The sequence below is a fragment of the Triticum aestivum genome, chromosome 3D (genome assembly GCF_018294505.1).
Source record: "Triticum aestivum cultivar Chinese Spring chromosome 3D, IWGSC CS RefSeq v2.1, whole genome shotgun sequence".
NCBI classification, from domain to species: Eukaryota; Viridiplantae; Streptophyta; class Magnoliopsida; order Poales; family Poaceae; genus Triticum; species Triticum aestivum.
The window spans coordinates 589,643,332-589,660,956 of record NC_057802.1 but is presented as its reverse complement, the minus strand read 5'-3'; the positions used below and the strand labels follow the sequence as shown (position 1 = coordinate 589,660,956).

Genomic DNA, 17,625 nt, shown 5'->3' with positions numbered 1-17,625 from the left:
GTAAACGCCCCTGGAAAAACCCACATTCAGGATAAGTACAAGGAACATTTCTTCATCATACTTGCTCGGCATAGGTGAAGAACTTACCCGCCGTAATCTTCTCGGCCACCTGAAGTTCCTGGAGGGCGCTTTGGGCCTCGGCTCGTGCGTCCTGGGCGCTCTGGTGAGCCTTCGCCAACTCGGACTCTTGCGCCTGACAATCGCGCTCCAAGGACTCAAATTTCTCTATCGCGCCCTGGAGCTATTGCTGCGCCTCGCCAACCCGGGCCTCGTGCTTCTTGCGCGAAGCGCGTTCCTTGGCCGCTTTGTCCTCGGCCTCGGCTAACAACTTCTTAAGGGTTGCCACCTCGGTCGTGGCCCCTAATAAAGTTTATGACACTTCATTCCGGTGGAATTATCTCATTTTTTCGACATATACCCACAGGTTACTGCATACCTCGGCTATCCTCCAGCTGCTTCTTCACGATGCCGAGCTCCTCCTCGGCCCGCTCCAGTTTCTGCTTCAGTCTGGAGACCTCCGCAACATGAGTAGTGGCAGCCTGCAGCGATACCTGCTTATTAACATAGACAACCCATGTTAGACTCCTGCGATATTCGTTCTTGATCCTCTGTTTGGCTTTTCCTCCCGAACACCAAACAGAGCATCAGGGGCTACTGTCTATGCTGTGATATTTTTTCTACAATCACATTACTTACCTCAAAGCCTGTTAGAAGGCTAGTGCAGGCTTCGGTCAGTCCGCTTTTGGTGAACTGAACCTTCTCTATTACCGTGTCCATAAGGACACGATGCTCATCCACGATAGAGGCGCCTCGTAGCGCCTCCAGCAGATTATCCGGTGTCTCTGGATGGACAGAGGTCACCGGTGGAACAGGCACGTTACCTCGTTGGGGGGAATGCCGATCACTGGACCCCGGAGCCGTGTAAATCTCCGGAATAGTATCCGGCTGAGGCCCGAAGGGAACTCGGGCCCCGTCACCAGTCCCCGTGGGAACTTTTTCCCCCGTGTGTCCGACGGCCGAGGAGTCATCCTGGGACGTCACCCCGATGATCTCCGGAATCTCCCCCCGGCCTGGGAAAGTCTTTTTGGACACCACCTCGTCATCGCCCTCGGGTGAGACGGAATGAGCAAGTGGCGGAGACATGCTAGCCATCTCCTTCGAGTCCAGCGAATCCTCTGTCGAGGATCGCAGGGACCCATCGCGTGCCGGATTGTAGCGACAAAGTTTAAAATATGTCAATATTACAAACCAGGAAGGCCAGACGTTTGCAGATCCTGGTACTTACGAAGCGGCCCGAGGCTTGGTTCGGCGAGGTCGCTCCGGACTGCTATCAACATCCCACGCAGAGTTATCCGCGAGGGAGCCTCTCCCCCTCTTCGGCGCCTCCGCCTCCAAACTCGTGGAGGCCTCCCTTTTCTTCCTTCCTCCCGCAGAGGGGGGGGAGTCGCTTTCCTCCTCGTCGCCATCGTTGGCGGCTGAGGGGTCTATCTCGTCGTCAGATGAGATGACCAAGGTGCTCCTTCGGCCAAGGCCACTCCTGGTCCCCTTGGCCGTGGTTTTGACCTTCTTTTCCGGCACGTCATAAGGCGCCGGAAATAGCATCTCCGTAAGGAGCGGGGTTTCTTCGTCTTCGGGCAGCGGAGCCAGACTATTAATCCGTCCCGCTAGATCGGCACAGGCCTGAAAAAGAAATTGATAAGAAGGCTTAGTATCCTTCCTCGAAGTATGTCCTTAAAGACTATACCTTGACGGCTTACCGAATTGGCCTGACGCTTTAAGTTGAGCCCGCGACCTTTGGTCGAGGGTGGCGGTGTCTCGCTGGCCTTGAAGAGCACTTTCCAGATATCTTCGTGCTTCGTGCCGAAAAGCCTTAGCAGCGTCTAGTGCTTGGCCGAATCGAACTCCCACAAATAACAGGTCCGGCGCTGACATGGAAGGATCCGGCGTATAAGCATGACCTGGATCACATCAACGAGCTTGATCTTCCGGGTTATCATATTCTGGAGGCACGTTTGGAGCCCCGTGATCTCTTCCAAAGATCCCCAGGTCAGGCCTTTCTCTTGCCAGGAGGTAAGCCACATCGGGACTCCGGATCGGAATTCGGGAGGCGCCGCCCAGTTGGTGTCGCGCGGCTCGGTGATATAGAACCACCCCGATTGCCATCCCTTCACCGTCTCTACAAAGGAGCCTTCGAGCCAGGTGATATTGGGCATCTTGCCCACCATGGCACCTCCGCACTCGGCCTATTGGCCGCGCACCACCTTTGGCTTTACATTAAAAGTCTTCAGCCATAGGCCAAAGTGAGGTGGGATGCGGAGAAAGGCTTCGCACACAACTATGAATGCAGAGATATTAAGGACGAAGTTGGGGGCGAGGTCATGGAAGTCCAGTCCATAGTAAAACATCAGTCCACGAACAAATGGGTGGAGAGGGAATCCTAACCCACGGACAAAATGCGCAAGGAACACCACCCTCTCTTGAGGTTCGGGGGTAGGCACGATCTGTCCCTTGGCAGGGAGTCGGTGAACGATTCCCTCGGCCAGGTATCCGGCCTCTCGGAGCTCCTTGATATTTTCCGGCTTCATGGAGGAAGTCATCCACTTGCCTCCCGCTCCGGATCTAGACATGGCTAAATGCTTTTTGTAAATAGGGGAAGATGGGAGCTTCGGCGCTGGAGCTCGAGGACGGAAGGACGGAGAAGGAGGGGTGTGGGTGAAAAGCACGAATCCTTATCCCCTTATAAAGGCTATGAATATCAGCCCCCCCCCCCTTGGTCATAAAACCTGCCTGTTCCCAATGGGTAGTGTGAACGACGCAGTTGGATTACCCGCGCATGTACTAATGGAAATCCTGCAATAAGGGGACACGATCTCCGCTTTGACAAGACGTGGGACGGTGGGCTGGCCAACGGTTCGAAAAAAGGACCAGGCAGGTGTGGCGTCATGTTACTCAAAAGCTGTCAGCGGATAGAGCACGTGTGAAACATATATTCTCTCTGCGGTTGTGTGTGGTACATGGCAGGTCCGGATACTATCGTCGCATCCAAAGACTATCTTGGAGTTCGGAGAAAGGAGAACCCGCCTAGCAATGCCGAATACAATCTGCGCATCGGTCTCCTCGTCATTGAAAGGCAGGTTCAGGGGCTACTGAGGGAGTCCTGGACTAAGGGGTCCTCGGACGTCCGGCCTATTATCTACGGGCCGGACTGATGGGTTGTGAAGACATGAAGACCGAAGACCGTACTCGTGTCCGGATTGGACTCTCCTTGCGTGGAACGCAAGCCTGGCGACCAACTATGAAGATTCCTTCTTATGTAACCGACTCCATGTAAACCCTAGATACCCCCGGTGTCTATATAAACCGGAGGGGTTAGCCCGGAAAGCATACATCCATGCATACACACATTAGCATAGTCATACAGGCTAGACTTCTAGGGTTTTGCCATTACGATCTCGTGGTAGATCTACTCTTGTAATACTCATATTCATCAAGATCAATCAAGCAGGAAGTAGAGTATTACCTCCATAAAGAGGGCCCAAATCTGGGTAAACATCGTGTCCCCCGTCTCCTGTTATCATCGATCCTAGACGCACAGTTCGAGACCCCCTATCCGAGATCCACCGGTTTTGACACCGACATATAGTGCAATAGAAATATTAGACAGGTGGATAACTAACTACTACTAGTACTCCAGTAGATGAGATGTGTGAACTGTGAAACGTGCACGCAGGCAGGAGGGTAAGTTGCCACACATACCAATCGTGTACGTGACCAGACTCTGGTTACCGGTATGGGTATCTAGGTTACTGAGAACAGTGATCATGCAGAGCTTGTCTAGGCACGAAGGAACTTTCCACGGACGCCGGGAGCGAGCAGGCAGGAAGGATTTCTGCCGATCCCGGGAAGTTGATCTCTGTCGATCGGTGTTACCGACGACGACCGGAAAGGCGCGTGCCGGGGGCAGACAAAAGCTGCTGCGTCCGCCCGCCCCAAAGGAGATCGATGGAGCCACCGAGGCGTGCATGGCCCGTACAGTGTCTGTATGGGAAGCAGGAGACCGCGAGATCGACGCACATGGCCGGAGAGGAGGCGGCGACGTAAGGCGTGGCACCACAACGGCGAAAGGAGAGGGGGGAATAATGAATAATCCTACCCCATGCCGTCTTGTTCCTGCTCTCTCCTCATCATGAGGTGTCACCTGTCTCACCGAGAGACGCTGTATGTTTTTCTTTTAGCAGCGTGTCTGCTCTGTGCAAAGTAGTAGATGAGGATCGGCGAGGCATCATCCTGGTCCTGGTTCATATCATCTCCATCGGCTCATGTGGACTGGAGTGCGGTTTCTTCACTTTCTGAGAGATGCGGCTCACGGTTATCTCTCTCTCTCTCCTCCTGTGCTCTCCTCCTGTGCTCGGCAAAACCACATCAAGCAGCACTAGAGGCAGAACAGACGTGATATGAGGAAAAAAAAGGGGTTTTCTATTTGGCGCTTCAGGCGCTCGTTATAGATCACTTTATAAATGAGCCCCTGTACTCTTTTCAAAATCGATCAACATTTTTTCATATTGATGAACTTTTCTTGAGATATTAACTTTTTTAAAATTGTTGATTTTTTTAAAACAATGAACTTTTTCCAAATCCTTGCACACACACACACCCCCCCCCAAGAAACATGATTTCTTTTCAATTTTGTATATGTTGTTTTCAAACTTGTTGAACTTTTTTCTCAAATTTGTATTTTTTAATATTAATGACATTTTTTTAAAAAATCTATGTTTTTTTTCAAACTCATGAACTTTATAAACTTTTACAAAATCGTGAACATTCTTTAATTCAAGTTTTTTTGATTTTTTTTGCGGATTTCAGATTTTTTTGTGTGTCAAAAGTCAATTGTTCATTGGTCAACGATTGACCGATCAACTGGGACTAGTCAGCAGTGAACCAAGCGACCAATCAACAACGAATGAGCGAAGGAAGTGGCCAACGTGTCGGGCGAGCGAGCGCATGCATTGGGCCGACCCAAGTGTGTTGCTGCATGAGCGCCACTTCCGCGAAAGGGTGGCCGAAGCATCGTATGGGAGCTCCCAGAAAAAAGCTGGAAACCTCCGCAGTAAACGGACATTAGCATCTGAACTAAAGAAGGAAATATGAAAAGTGAATGTGGTAAAGGATACCAAGAGTAAGTTCCCTGTATGATTTTTAGCTTTTTTTCTTTGAACGCATAAGTCTATAAAGAAAATAGGATGGATCTTCCACACATGCTATGACTGAATCTTATCATCACTGACTAGTTGGCGCTCACGCACACCCTAGTGGGCCAAGGCCCACGTGTCTTGTTTGCTCGCTCGGACTAGACAGCTCGCTCATCCCAGCAGGTAGGATACTAGATTTCCCTAAAAACGAGGAAAAATGTCAGATTTTTTATACATTAACTTTTTCGTGTATTCAAAACATTGTAAATGATGTTCGTCAAAATTTTAAATTTTCACAAAATATTGACAAAGTTTGCGAATTGGATAAAATTTCATGAATTTAAAACATATGTTCGCAAAATTTGGAAAATGTCGGCTAATTCAAATAAATTTTGTGAGTGCACAAAATTCTCAGTTTTTAAAAAGAGCTCACTAATTTTAAAAAAAATCACGAGATTGAAAAAGTTTGTGAATTCGAAAATTGTTTGTGGTTTTCAAAATAGTTTGCAAATTTGAATGAATTTCATGAATTTAAAAACTATTTCACAAAATTATAATAAGTTCGTGAAATAGAAAAAGTTGGTTTTATTTTAAAATTATCGAAAAAATTTAGATAGTTTGTGAATTTTGAAAATTGTCATGAAATTGAATATTCTGCAAATTTGAAAATCGATGATGGTTTCCAAAATAGTTAGCGCATTTGAATAGAGTTTCTCAGCCAAAATCTGTTCACAAAATTTCAATTTGGAAAAAATAGTGTATTTGATAAATATTGTTGAAATTTTAAAAAGGCCAGAAATTTGAAAAAAAATCATGGTTTGTAAAATGTTCATGAATTTGAAAAAGCCAATCATGAAATGTACAATGGAAAAAATGTTAAGGAAACAAATAAAAAAATGGCCGAAGAAATAAAAGCAGACACAAACATGCCAAGAAAATAATAAACTGGTTGAGAGCTTATAGAAGTGTTACAAAAATGGTTGGAAGCTTCTAGAAACTATGTGGTCCCTACTTCCTACCCTTAAAAAAACTACCCGGTTTTTCCAATTTCATATCTGAAACTGATAAAACAGGTCAAGGAGCATTATCCGCACAGTTCCTGAGATTATTACAATCCTTTCATGATCAAGGCTACAAGCATTGAACCAGAACACACTAGAACATAACATGACAATGCAAAAACCATACGAAACCGATGCTAGATCAACATCGGAAACTCTATCATATCTTACACAACTCTGAACTTGACAACCATCATCCACCCCTAGTGGCATGCTCACGCCAACAGATCCTCATCATTTGTTGGAACTATTAAGCAATCCGCAAGGCCATCGCCGCCTAAACACTTTTATATGAATACATTAACGGCGACCTGCATCATCAGTAGCCTTGCACCTTAGATTGTGGAGGGGCTATATGTGGATGTCCGCGGGTGCAAAATGCAAACTATGGATGGTTGAGGGGGCAAGCTGGAAGCCTCCGCAGTAAATGGACAAGCAGCACTAGAGGCAGAACAGATGTGATATGACAAAAAAAGGGGTTTCCTATTTGGCACTTCAGGCGCCCGATATAGATCATTTTATAAATGAGCCCCTGTACTCTTTTCAAAATCGATCAACATTTTTTCATATTGATGAAGTTTTTCAAAATTGATGAACTTTTCTTAAAATATTATTTTTTTAAAATTTGTTGATTTTTTTTGAAAATTGATGTTTTTTTCGTCAAATCCTTCAACTTCTTTTTTCCCAAAAAATGATTTTTTTTCAATTTAGTGAACTTTGTTTTCAAAATTGTTCAACTATTTCCTAAATATGCATTTCTCCCAATATGAATGATAAAAAGTCTATGATTTGTTTTCGAATTCATGAATTTTAAAAAAATCCATAAACATAGTTTAATTCACGTTTTTTTTGTTGCAAAGTCAACGCTGGTCAACGATTGACCTATCAACTGGGACTAGTCAGCAACGAACCAAGCGACCAGTCAATAGCTAACGAGCGAACGAAGTGGCCAACATGTCAGGCAAGCGAGCGCGCGCATTGGGCCGGCCCAAGTGTGTTTCTACACGAGCGCCACTTCCGCGAAAGGGCGCCTGAAGCGTCGTATAGGAGCTCCCGAGAAAAGGTGGAAGCCTCCGCAGTGCACGAACATTAGGGTCTGAACTAAAGAAAGAGAATATAGAAAGCGAATGTGGTAAAGGATACCAAGAGTGAATGATTTTTTAGAAGTTCTAAAAAAAGATTTTTAGGCATCTTTTCTTTAAACAAAAAATTCTAGAAAGAAAATTGGATGGATCTTCCGCCTATGCTATGAGTGAATCTTATCATCACTTACAAGCTGGTGCCCACGCGCGCCCTAGCGGGCCAAGGCCCAGCTATCTCGTTCACTCACTCGGACTTGACAGCTCGCAAATCCCAACAGGTAGGGTACTAGATTTCCCTAAAAAAGAGGTAGCCTACTAGATCAGTAAAAAGGTCAGACTTTTTATCCATTAACATTTTAAAGTTGTTCGCCAAATTTTAAAATTCACAAAATATGAACAAAGTTTGCGAATTGGATAACATTTCATGAAATTGAAACATACGTTTACAAAATTTGAAAAATGTCTGCCGATTCAAATAAAGTTTGCGAGTGAAAAAAAAGTCCAGGGATTTTTACAAAGAGCTCCTAATTTGAAAAAAAAATCATGCACTCAAAAATTTATGAATTTAAAAACTATTCATTATAAGAAGTTTGTGAAATAGAAAAAGTTGGTTTGATTTTAAAATTATCAAAAACTTTTAAATAGTTTGTTAATTTGGAAAATTATCATGAAATTGAATTTTTCATAAATTTCAAAATTGATGATGGTTTCCAAAATAGGTTGCAAATTTGAAGAGACTTTCACAATAAAAATTTGTTAATAAAATTTAAAAAAATTCATGAATTTGAAAAAAAATAGTGTGTCTGATAAATATTATTGAAATTTTAAAAAGGCCAACAATTTGGAAAAAATCGTGGTTTGCAAAATGTTCATGAATTTTGAAAAGCCAATCATGAAATGTAAAATGAAAAAATGATTAAGGAAAGAAATAAAAAAATGGCCGAAGAAATAAAAACAAACATAAAAATGCCAAGAAAAGAACAAACTGGCCGAGAGCTTATAGAAGCCAGACAAAACCGGTTGGAAGATTCTAGAAACTAAGCGGTTCCTACTTCCTACCCGTCAAAAAATTAAGCGGTTCTTCCAATTTCATGTCTGAAACTGATAAAACAGGTCAAGGACCGTTATCCGCACAGTTCCTGAGATTATTACATTCCTCTCATGATCAAGGCTACAAGCATTGAACCAGAACACACTAGAACATAACATGCCAATGCAAAAACCATACGAAACTGACGATAGATCAACATTGGAATCTCAATCATATCTTACACAACTATGAACTTGAAAACCACCATCCACCCCCAGTGGCATGCTCACGCCAACAGATCCTCGTCATTATTTGGAACTATTGAGCAATCCGTAAGGCCATTGCCGCCTAAACACTTTTTTATGAATACATTAATGGCAACCTGCATCATTAGTAGCCTTGCACCTTAGATTGTGGAGGGGTTATATGTGGAAGTCAACGGTGCAAAATGCAAACTACGAATGATTGAGGGGGCAAATGAGACTATTATCTTCAATCTAGGCCCCTCAAACAATTATTTCCTCGGTGACTTTTCCTAGGCTTGGGGCGATGCATGTGCATAGCTTCACCACTGACCTCTGTAAGTCAGAGAAAAATTCTAACTAATGATCTGCGTGTAGTATAACACTAGTAGGATCAAAAGGAAATATATTTTGAAAACATGATTCTTCTTCTTCTCTCTGGTCTTCCAACATAATGGCAGATACCCCTATACAACATTTCTCACCTTACCAAGGCACTAAATTATCCAATTACATGTCTCTTGTAGATAATTTAAGTTCATGCCAATTCTAGAAGCACATTTTACCACGCACATGCACTGCTCGCAAGCGAGCAATGTTTGAAAAGATGATCCACCGTTTCCTCTTTATTACAAAATCTACAGTTTTTCTTACTATGCTCCCGTCCCCTCCTCAAAAGGTTATCTTTAGTAAGTGTACTATTCTTCAACATAAGCCAAAAGAAAACTTTATCTTCGAAGGAATTTTACAAACCATAATTTCCTAAAAGGACACCTGGCCTAAACAACTTTCAACATAGTAACATTGAATTTGCGAAAAGAAATTAGAGGAGCTGGTAAATGTCCATATAACTTCTTCTTTTCACTAGACGGACTAATATCAGCACAAAGATCATCTAGTTTCTGTCAACGGACCAGCAAGTCCCTCTTCAAAGTTCTCATGCATTGTTGCTGTGATATTATTCCCTAAAAAAGGCAGACATCTAGTTCCACAGAAAAAATTGCAGAAGTCCATAGATTTCATGTGTGTTTGATCTCTAGTTAATAGTTCTCGAAGACCTTTGTGTTAGTCTCTGTACCTCCTAATTCTCGAGCAGGTGACACAACTCGTGTCATTTGCATTAGAAAAAATACATCAAAATGGCGCAAAGCACGACCATCAAGAGCCAGGAAAGCCACACAAGGACCAAAAAGTGGCCACAAAATCTAGAGAAACCTTGCAAAAGCCAAACTAGCCCGTGTAACAAGCACGAGAAGCAAAAACAACAAGGGGAGAGCTTCAAGCGGTGGTTGGAGAATTACCTATAGAAAATGCAATTAAAGCTTTTTCTTTTGGTATGACAACATAACACCCTCATACACGATTTGTTCGATAAAAGATATCAACATCTCAACCAATGTGTCCTCACATATGTCATGCTCTATGTAACGCTCTGTTTTACTAACACTTGGGGGTGTATATGAGGGTTGCAATCACCTTGGGTGGAGTATTAGCCATTAGGTTTAATTGCCTCCTGATAAAAGAGGTTTGTCGTGTTAACTTGGTGGATTTATAAACGTACTGCCCATATAATATGAATCCAGCCTAACGCGTGTTCACGTTATTGGTTTGACATCTACAAGTCCATGAGCTGAGAAACTGTGCTAGTCTAATATTCATATATGCTTTATCAGTTTCCGAGGGATTACTTTATAATATCACATACTTGCCATTTAATACAAATTACATTATTCAATGAATATTTAAAAAATTAAGGATGCAACAAAATATAATGATCTATGTGATTGCCACTAGTGCATATAGCTAACATTATTGGAGAGAAATGTTAATTTCAGAGTGGATGGGCCAATAATGGTGGGGCCATGGGTGAAATCATACGAATATGTGAAATTTGGATACCTGTAAATTCGTTGATATGAGTGAATCTTACTGATTTGTGAAATTTCATTAGAAATTTTGTGAATAATAATTGAGATTTTATTGAAATGCTACCGAGTTAATTGCTTTAATTTCACGCATGTTCCATCAAATTCACACATTCTAAACTTTTTTAGTAATATCCATTAGTTTCACAAGTTTCGAGGATGTTTCACGTAACTTAAACTACATTGCTAGTGTGTTTACAAAATTATCCCAATCTCAGAATTCATAGAGGTTGAGCTGCCTTTTCTATTTCGTACAAGAATCATGACTTTACACTGATGCTTTGTTGTTGTCGATGGTGAAAATAATAATCCAATCAAAGAATATAATACGGTTCACGTAAACTTAATTGTCATTTTGGTTTATTATTGCATAGTGTAAGATGAGGCAGGTCGTAGCATAATGTTCACAGAAAATTGCACATCAATATGGAAGCGAAGTACTATTGATAGTATAAACCCGTTCGCATCTCAGTTGTCAATTATGAAACACAAAGCATAAGTGGCACACAAAATTATGAGATGTGGACGTGAATAAATTGTTGACAAATAGTCCGGTCATGAAACTTTACTAAATCAAAGGATAGGTGGTTGATGTAAACTCTAATACAAGTTCTATAATAAATTATTTGGGTCTAGCAAGCTAAACTTCATGCCTAAAATTTATTGTGTTTATAGGTTTTGTTTGATACTTTTTTATTACAATGGAAGAAAAAAAAAACTATGGTAGCAATAATAAATATTGAATAACATTACATGACTTCTAGACTGAATGTGCTGTTACACCATATGAACTTTTACAAGATAAAGTAATAGTCCCTCTCCCTTAAATATAAGACGTTTTTTGGCACTAAATAGTGTCAAAAAACGTCTTATATTTTGAGGCAGAGGGAGTAGATGATTAAAACGTTTTTTGTGGATGCGCTTGCTACTACTCTAGTTTACAATAAAGGATCATATGCATGAAGTTCACATCTCAACAATGACCTTTCCTGTCGCGTGGCCGCTCATGCTCTTCTCCCACGCATCAGCTACCTTCTCAAAAGGGTGCCGTGAGTCGACAACCGTCTTGAGCTTCCCTTCCTTCATCAGGTCAAGCAGGAACCTCAAGTCCTCCTTCTCCATCGATGCAATCATAATGGATAGCTTTTTCTTGGAAAAAATGTCAAAATTGATGCGACGAAGTTCCAAAAGTTGGAAGCTATGTCGACAACTCTGCCAGGGAAGTTGAGGGCCGGCTTGAAGGCCGACCACTTGCCATCGCTCGTGATGTTCACGATGTAGTCGTACTTCTTGCCCGAAGAATTTTTCAGGGCCGCACCTTCCGGGGTCTTGTAATCAAGCACCTCATCGGCACCGATGTTCGCGACGACCTCCAGGTTGCGTGCACCGCAGGTTGCCGTGACATTGTGGTTTCCGAGCTTGGCCAGCTGAACTGCGTAAGTGCCGATGCCGCCTGACCCCGCGGTGATCAGGATGTTGCTGCCGCTGCCCGTGCCGTCAAACTTGGTCCCAATGGCCCTCAAGGCCTGCAAAGCAGTGAAGCCGGCGAGGGGCAGCCCTGCGGCATCAGCAGCGGATATTCCGGCAGGGCGGGCGACGGTGATGCTCTCTGATGCTGCAACATACTCAGCGAGGCCGCCAGATTTCTGTAATTACATACCTTGTGTCATGAATGATGGATATGTGCAATAACATAAAATGAATTGTTAAAATTGTACGACTTTCCGAATTACCCAGAAGACTAATTTGGACACAACTTTGTCACCGACTTTCAACTCTTGAACCGCAGGGCCTACCTCAACAACCTCTCCAGCAACATCGGTTACTGTTTCATTTGTAGGTAGGGAAATGAGTGGTTAGATTGCCATTTTATGATAACAAAGTATACACAAATCTTTCATTTTCTAATTAACAACAAAACTAGATATGCTCTCCCTGCCAAAAGGAAAAATGTAATATCATTGCAAAGATTTGACCAGTCATGAATTACTACCTCAAGGGGAAAATATCCTATGAGACCGGGTCTTCTCCCCCCTTAACTCTCGTATTGTCTCATAGGACCCCCCCCCCCCCCCCCCCCCCCCCCACCCAGGTAAACCATTCTGTAACAAGTTGCAATCAACTCGATGGGAAATATTTTCACCACAAAAGCTAAAGTCTGGTATACAAGCAATCTATATCTGAAAATCCGGATAATCGTGTTCATAATACTAAATTTATGCGTGAATACCTGGAATAAACGGGAACTTAGGAACGAAAGGACGTAGCAAGCCTTTCTGGATATTCCAATCCGCTGGATTTATGCTTGCTGCTTCAATCCTTATAAGAACCTCATCTTTCTTCGGTGAAGGGACAGGGATATCCACGTACTGAAATAAAACCAAGTCAATCTTCATTTCAGTCGCATTAATTTGTTGTACCTAATCTTGAGAAGTCAACTGCATTCACAGGTCCTAAATTCTAAGTTATGTGTCTTGATTGAGAACTCCTAACTCCATCTTCCCTTTCCAGGGTAAAAGGGTAGTATGGCTCCGAATCATTAAACTCGATAGTATTCATCAACAAGTTTTAGGATCTGTTTGAACTTTTGAAGCCACAGATCTCTTGCAACCAGCTGCAAATTTCACATGAAGCTGCATATGGTTTCATTTACAAATACTACCATAATCATGCATTCTAAAGTTCATCAAGACGAAAACAAGAGCTGACCTTGAGTGCTGCGGCGCCGCCACCGTATCCGCTGTACTGGACGGCGCGCATGGTTGACGGCTTGGTTCCGGCGGTGGCCATGATGCTGACTTTCTGGATGGAGCTGGGGGAGAATGAACCTAGATCAAGACGTATGACTGGTTAGGCATATAAGGCACACTTGCAATTTGCAAAGACAGGTGACTTGGTTGCAAAGAGTTTGACCGGGAACTAGATGATAACTCTTGGAGATTTAAATAGGGAACGAGTAAGTTGCAGTAACACTTATTTTAGCACAACCTGGTGTTTGACTATATATGATCACTACAGCATATATTGAAAGAGTGTTCCTCTCGTGGGCCCCACGAACCAACCGCGTGACAGCATATGGGTCCCATCGGCAATCGGGAACGTCGATGAACAACATGGTTCCATCTCAGATCCAGAATGGACTTCAGAATTCCAGCCCTCGCCGCTGTGTCGTTTCGTTGGCTTCAGACAGAGGTTCTGCAAAATGCACCAAGCCTGAAACCACTACTACCGCACATGCATCTAGTCACCCAGAGTTGAAAAACAGAACGAACAGCTTTCAAATGTCAGTAGCCTCTCCCTTAAACTTTAGGACATAGCAAAATGCATACTGCATTGCATTGCAGGTCTACTATCCCGGCCTCCTCCGCACCATCTCCGGCGAGGCACCGTCACAACTGCATATACTCCTATATAACATCCAAGGACAGGTGATCGGTGTGGAGATGACAGGTGGAAGAAGTACAACCACCTAGGTGGATGATGACTGATGAGGATCCACAGAGCATCCCAAATTTCATATCCACCAATGCATCATGATCCAAGCCGAATTAATTTCCATTCCAAAATACACTGGTTACTGTTCCATACAACAGGAGCATACTAGTAGCAACAGACTTGATTACTGCAGGCATCACCCAGCTCTGTCAAACCACATTGTGTTGTCATTCCCTTTAAGGGGAGCAATAGTAACAACAAACTTAATTCTTGCTATTACAGTACCTCAGTTCTTCAACACAGGAAAGTGTATCTCTTAATGACAAACTCGAACAAATGCCCGAAGTATAGTAAGTATATGTTGATCAGATATAAGTTCCCTGTAGAAAATGCCAAGACAAGCATTTTCCAGCATACACTCTATAACACATGATAGCAATCTTATAAACATATTATGGCCCAAACACAAATGTAAGATACAAAGCGCCGTCAGTGATCAGGAGCGTCAGTTAAAACGTGGCACCTCTTAGCGTCAATCTGAAGCTCACAATGCAGAGGAGCTCCAGAATTCCAGTAGTCCTCAGACACAGCTTCATAGTTGGCTTCAGACACAGCTTGCGAGGTTCAGAATTCTAGTCCTCGCTGCACCGTCGGCTTCAGACAGAGCTTTTGAAGTTCACCCTCGCCGCACCGTCGGCTTCAGACACAGCTTGTGAAGTTCACCCTCGCTGCACCATCGGCTTCAGACACAGCTTCTGAGGTTCAGAATTCTAGTCCTCGCTGCACCGTCGGCTTCAAACAGAGCTTTTGAAATGCAACCAGCCTGAACCCAATGCAAAACGGTATATACAAACTTTATTATTTATTATTGCAGCACCTCAGTCAGTTCTTCAGCCCAGCAAGTGTATCTCTCAATGGGAGCATAGTAATAACAGACTTGATCATTGTCCCAACCAGCGGCAAAATTCCCCTGTTTTTTCATTTGCCGAGGAAGTAAGTATAGTATTCCTTTTTAATGGCCGGAGCTTCTTCATTCCTCTTGACGATAGTCTAAGCCAGCTCCATATTCCCATGCTTCAAGATACCGCTCCCACCGATATCTATCCCTCGGCGCCAAAGATTTAACCCAAGGCCTAACAGCCGGACCGACAAAGCTGGAAAGGAAGGTGTAGTGACCAAGCATCACAAAGTGGCCTGACCAGTTGAGGATGACCCCAACTCCAACCTGCTTGAATATTTCAGGCAAGATCTGCGGCCGGCTGATCATGACCAGGCCCAACGTTTTCACCAAAGGTCCAAACTGTATCACATCCTGGAGAAACGGCCGAAGCACCGAGTCCCCAAGCTTCTGCATCGACTGGAAATTCGCAAAGAGAAGCTCGTTGATAAATGTCGGCAAAATGTCGGTCCCGGGCCTCGTCGACATTGCTCTTTGGAACAGCCATGACGCGCTTAGATTCGGCATGTAAGGGTTTAACAGCTTCAGACTTTGTGTGTCCAGGAAATCTCCTGAAACCGCTTCGTATACACCGTTGGACAGTCGGCCGAGATGCCTTGTCAGGCTCCCAAACCCTCCGAATGAAACGGGTGACTGGATGCCACTGGCGTCGCCGACCTGCAAGATCCGGTCGAACGCGGCCGGCAGCGGGCTGTCCCGGTAAGTCGGGAAGATCCCATATATGACTCTCCTTATGTCCAAGTTGTCAAGAACTGTATCTTGGTAACCAGGCATGAGATCCCAGAACATCTCCAAGAGTTCCTCCAGCTTTGGGCACCCGAACTGCGGATCGACATATGTGAACATGTATGTGGTGCGATCAGTCGGGCCGGAGCCGGCAGGAAATGCCTCCCAGAAGAGCTGCACTGATCCCCCTGAATCTCCAACACTCTTCACTGACGAGCTACTGAAGATAACATCACTGGTTGTGTTCTTCTCAAACCCACGGGCACAGGCACCGACGACGAGGCACAGTCCGTCCGGTCTCCTGCCGGAGCGGATCTGCCGCACGATCGGGGAGAAGTTGCCCATGGCATCGACGACGAGCCGGCAGCGCAGACGGTCACCGTCGCCCAGTTGCAGCACCGCAAGATCGTCGTGAACCGAAATGCTCGACACGCTCTTCCCCTCGAAGATGGCTCCTCCTGAGGAAATGAAGCGCGCTTTCATGATCTCGACGAGCTTCGCCGGCGATATGCCGAGGTGGAGGATGTCCTCCACCCATATCTCGCCTTTACCCTCGAAGCCGCACCGGTTGGGGTTGAAATCGCTGGTGACCACCTGCTCGGCCTCGGCCTCGGAGAGGATGCCGACCTGCACGATCTCCATGAGCTCCTTGCGCGAGATGTTCCACTCCTGCTCCCGCCCTTTGACGGCGTTCCTCTCGATGATCCCCACCCGGAGGCCTCTGTAGCTGAGCGCCGTGGCGATGAAGATGCCCAGCGTGCCGCCGCACACCAGCACGTCGAAGGTCTCTGCGCCGAGATCGGCATCCGCCGCCGGTGCTGGGCCCTGGACCCGGGTGACGATTTGGGGAGGGGCTTTGGAGGAGGAGGAGGGGGAGACTTGTTGGGGAGCTGAGCATATGCTGGAGCAGATTTGGTCCAGCCTTTTCAGCGCGTCGTATGAGTAGGCCCCGCCGGCGCCGCCGACCTCGTCGCCGGCTGAGGAAATCTTGTCCATGATCATCTGGGTTCTGGACGGCGGCGGTGGCTCGGTGGTCTCCGACGACGCCCTGACGCGCACGGTTCCGCGGCGGCACCCCAGCGGCTTGAGGGTGAGGCGGCCGCCATGGCAAGGGCGAGCACGGGGCAGCGGAGGGGTGGAAAGGGGAAGAAGGAGAAGCGTGGGGAGCGGCATGAGGCGGGTAGGGTGGGCTTGGAATTTGGATTCGGGCACTGGCGCTGGGAGGCCATTGGCTCGGGTGAGTTGCTCTTGGGCGACGTGGTACTTCCAGCCCCACACCGTCGAGAAGAAGCAGAGCACCACCCAATGCCCCTCCCTCCAAGTTGATTTTGCTCCTCAGCCACATCCTCTGCTTCCCCCTCTGACCCCTTTTTTATAACCCCTCTTTGAAAAATCCAAATTTCTCCTACATAAACCCAAGTTTATTTTGACTGCACCCATGACACACGGAAAAATTCTAATCTTGAGCACTTCAAATATTGGAGTAGTAAATATATTGGTCACATGTACTCTCTCTGTAAAGAAATGTAAGATTGGTTGGACCACTACTTTAGTGATCTAAATAATTTCTATAAAGAAAAATAAGATTGTTTGGATCACTACTTTATAGTGATCTAATAATCTTATATTTCTTTACGGACGAAGTATGTAGTAATTTCTTGCGGCTGCAGGTAATGCCAACACAAGCATTTTCGAGCCTACTTTGCATAAACATAAGTAACACCACTCTCGACGAGATTTTTAGATATCGGACCGGCCACCAGGTCCTACATATATGCTCATACAAACAGCAAAAAAAAATTACTGTACACAAAGCACGCGCCATACGACCGCGGTCAGGAGGATGAATGAAAACATGTCTCCTCCTAGCTTCCGTATCAAGTTTACAACGAGCTTCATGATTCCAGTCCTTGCTACTGCAACGTTGGCTTCAGATAGAGGTTTTGAGGTTCAGACTTCTAGTCCTCTGTTGCTGCA

At 44.9% G+C, this 17,625-nt stretch overlaps 1 protein-coding gene and 1 pseudogene across 1 annotated transcript; both read right to left on the bottom strand.

Moving 5' to 3' along the window:
• Nucleotides 1–11,406: 11,406 nt before the first annotated feature.
• On the bottom strand, nucleotides 11,407–14,096 carry LOC123080744 (chloroplast envelope quinone oxidoreductase homolog; annotated as a pseudogene).
• Nucleotides 14,097–14,284: 188 nt separating this feature from the next.
• On the bottom strand, nucleotides 14,285–16,974 carry LOC123080743 (uncharacterized). The gene has a single exon (XM_044503679.1). The coding sequence runs from the start codon at nucleotides 16,819–16,821 to the stop codon at nucleotides 14,995–14,997; it is 1,827 nt and encodes a 608-aa protein (XP_044359614.1). The 5' UTR covers nucleotides 16,822–16,974; the 3' UTR covers nucleotides 14,285–14,994.
• Nucleotides 16,975–17,625: the final 651 nt, after the last annotated feature.